Consider the following 3,344-nt stretch of genomic DNA (forward strand, 5'->3'; position numbering starts at 1 on the left):
GCAGGTCCCATGAAACAACAGTGGGAATCGATAAAGGCAAGCAGACATGTCTATTTAAATTTGCAAATTTGTCTTTAGGAGCAACAGAGGACTTCTTTGTCTTCTTTCTTGCAGACATTGTAAGCACCCTTGTAATCCAATGAACTGGCACAAAGCAAACCTTCCTAAGTGTGATGCAGTCATAGATAATGCATTTGTGCTTTTCTGTGAGATGCAAAGCTCTAAAAGCATATCTTGCAGTTGTATGACCACAGAGAGCATAATCATATGCGAGTAAGGATTTGTAGCGTGTAGATTTATCATCATACTTGATCAAAATGTATTGATAAAATTCTCATGGTCAGAGCTACCAAGGTTTCCACTGTAATCAGTACCTGCCGATGTCACAGACTGAGCTAGCTGTGATATGCAGCTTGTACAGTACACCGTGAGATTAAAATAGAATCAAAATGCTTCACCAAAACCCACGATCATCCCATTTTAAACTGCTAGAAATCAATATTCTAATAATGATTTCTCTAAAGTATATATTGCCAGTTGACCAGATTCACCTATTTGAAGTTTACTCATTGATAGTATGAATCAAGTCTGAAAAATGCAGAAATGTATCCATGCATGAACGAAATATGTGATTCAACAGAGCAAAATTAACACTGTAACAATGTTCTACACCTAAATTTCTTATTATGAATACAAAATAAGTTATGTGATATGAAAATAATGAGGAAAGGAGGTCCAAAAGGAGCAAAGCGTCCTAAATGAAAAAATATGAAGCTAAAAGTGAATGGCAAATGGCATGAAATGTGGGGCAGGAGGAATAACAGACTGATTCAAATCAACTCACATGGGGAAAAAAAGATGATGAAAGATGATACAGGTTACAAACATGCAAACAGAATTTCAACAAAGGATGTGGTAAGATGTCAAGATAATGTTAATCAGGCCAACAAATCCTAACTGCAGTATAAATGGGTCTGCCTAACACCACTATGAGCACAAGGTTGATTCGCCGCCATCATGTACAGTCTGGGTAGATTTCTGCTTTTCCATCTTCTGATATGCGTCCAGATCGGTAAGAAATCTAAATCCTGTTGTCATTCATGAGCTATTGAATAGGTTAACCTGATTTAGACTTTTACTTATCTTTGCAGTGCGTGGAAGTGATATCATACATGGGGAAATAGTGCCAGAGAACTCAATGCAGTATATGGCCTCCGTGCAAAACAATGATGGTCATATGTGTGGAGGATTTCTCATCAGTGAGGATTTTGTGGTCACTGCTGCACATTGTAGGAGTAGGTGAGTTATCAAACTTGTTCTAATGCAATTTATCCTTGATGTCATCAATAATACACTTTTGAAAACATACCAACAATGTTCAAATTATCAATACTTCAGTAAACCTACACACGTTGTTCTGGGAACCCACAATCTCAAGAAGGACAATGATTTGAAAATAAACATTGAAAAGAGCTGCACACCTCATGAATACAAGGCAGTTGGACTGGGTTACGACATCATGCTCCTTAAAGTAAGTATAATTCATATTAGTAACCGTCTCAGATGATATACTGCTCAAATGTTTTGCATTGATTATATTAATCCAAGTGTCATTCCAGGGATCATAAAGCAATGTAACGTCACATTAAATAATAACTTTCCTCAATACTCCTGCTGCAGTCTGATGAGGAAAAAGAAGTATGACATTGCTAAGTCTTTACTTTTTGTGTCTCTAGTTGTCCACAAGTGCTAACATCGGCACTAGAGTGAAAAAAATTCAAATCTCAACCAATGAAATTAATGTAAATGAAAACGAGATGTGCTCTGTGGCTGGATGGGGTAAGACTAACACCGATGGTGTAGTTGTTGATGAGCTCAGAGTGGTGAATGTGTCCGTCATAAATCAGCAAGCCTGTGAGAAGCAATGGGATAATCTTCCTCTCGCTGTCATCTGTGCGGGTGGAAGTGGCACAAATAAAGGATTTTGTCAGGTATGTTTTCTGGTTTTATGTTCATGAATTGTTTAAACATTATATTAAGTAGCAATTATCAGTGAACTTACCAATATTGCTCCTCCTCACAGGGTGACTCTGGCGGTCCTCTGGTGTGCAATGGGATAGCGGTCGGTGTTGTTTCTTTCAACAGAAACCAAAACTGCAGATATCCAGATGTGCCCAATGTCTACACAGATATCTCCAAATACAGTCACTGGATCAACATGATTCTGAAGAAAAAGGATTGCTGAAAGAAAACTTATTACACTTTGCTGCACACGCTTATTGTACTGTGTGGGAGGTGAAGTTGTGCTTATTGAGTTGCTCTGTCAGCATTTGCTCTTGAACAGAAATGAAGAATTAAACAATAAAAGCATCATTCAAATACTGTTCTCTCTTGTCTTCATCAGACAACAGAAAGTGTCTCAGGGTCGGTTTATGTAATTGATTGTGCTGACACATACAGTACGGTCAGAGAGCAGATCAGTCACAACCCTGAGGGTGAGGCTGTGTCAGGAAAACAGTGAAAAATCAGAGAATTCTTTCCCAAAGTCTTTCTCTTATATTTCGTAGCTCAGGGGAGTGAGATCATAAATGGTTAAAAAAAAATGCTTTTCACGCCCTCTGTACAGAGCAACAGAGATCACTGCTGCACACTGCGACAAACAATGAGTGCACAACTTTTACAATTTAATTTGATCTATTCAGCCAGCAAAATCCCTGACAAAAAACTCACTCATTCAGGACTTAAACAAATTTACTGCAGGATTTATAATCTCATGAAGATTAATAATGAAATAATGAGATCCAATCTCAAAAAATGCAAGCACCCAGATTGAAGATGAATCAATAATGATGACATGTTGACAATAATGAGGAGTCCAGGACGGAATAGTAAATAGTTTTCATTAATACAGGCCTTATCTAGGTTCAACAAAGTCCTTTATAATGTTACTCATTCACACAAATGCTCATAAAGCACCTATATAGCACAATATAAGTTCATACAAAAACCAGTCTGTTTATGCAGTGTTTATTCTGGGTGCAGAAAAAATTCCTTTTCACTGATAAAACCCAACCAACGCTTTAAGAATATTGGACACTGGAACCGAAGGTAATGGAGCTTTTTCACATTGGTAAAAGCGATATAACCTCCCACCAAAAAAGGTGACAACGTTGGCCTCCCAGTTACAGTAGAATGCCACCATGCTCACTTGCGCTGCTAAGTGTGCGGAGTTCAACGCCACAGAAATGATAATATCTGCAAAGCCCAGTTACAGGCTCAAGAGTTCTTAGGCCTTCAGAACGATAATGCACGGCTGACGGAATGCATCCTCGATCTTGAACGTT

The 3,344-nt window shown here is 38.2% G+C and overlaps 1 protein-coding gene across 1 annotated transcript; it reads left to right on the forward strand.

The window, feature by feature from the left end:
- Positions 1 to 991: 991 nt before the first annotated feature.
- Positions 992 to 2,379, forward strand: LOC142400323 (mast cell protease 1A-like). Its single transcript, XM_075485122.1, has 5 exons — positions 992 to 1,072; positions 1,152 to 1,299; positions 1,399 to 1,531; positions 1,737 to 1,991; positions 2,084 to 2,379. The coding sequence occupies exons 1-5, from the start codon at positions 1,018 to 1,020 to the stop codon at positions 2,243 to 2,245; spliced, it is 753 nt and encodes a 250-aa protein (XP_075341237.1). The 5' UTR covers positions 992 to 1,017; the 3' UTR covers positions 2,246 to 2,379.
- The last annotated feature ends 965 nt before the right edge of the window (positions 2,380 to 3,344 follow it).

This window comes from Odontesthes bonariensis, chromosome 15, assembly GCF_027942865.1.
Source record: "Odontesthes bonariensis isolate fOdoBon6 chromosome 15, fOdoBon6.hap1, whole genome shotgun sequence".
NCBI classification, from domain to species: Eukaryota; Metazoa; Chordata; class Actinopteri; order Atheriniformes; family Atherinopsidae; genus Odontesthes; species Odontesthes bonariensis.

Coding starts and splice junctions, on each gene's coding strand:
- LOC142400323 (XM_075485122.1), top strand. CDS start 1,018: ATGTACAGTCTGGGTAGATTTCTGCTTTTCCATCTTCTGATATGCGTC. Junction 1,073..1,151: donor TCTGATATGCGTCCAGATCG/GTAAGAAATCTA, acceptor TTATCTTTGCAG/TGCGTGGAAGTGATATCATA. Junction 1,992..2,083: donor CAAATAAAGGATTTTGTCAG/GTATGTTTTCTG, acceptor TCCTCCTCACAG/GGTGACTCTGGCGGTCCTCT.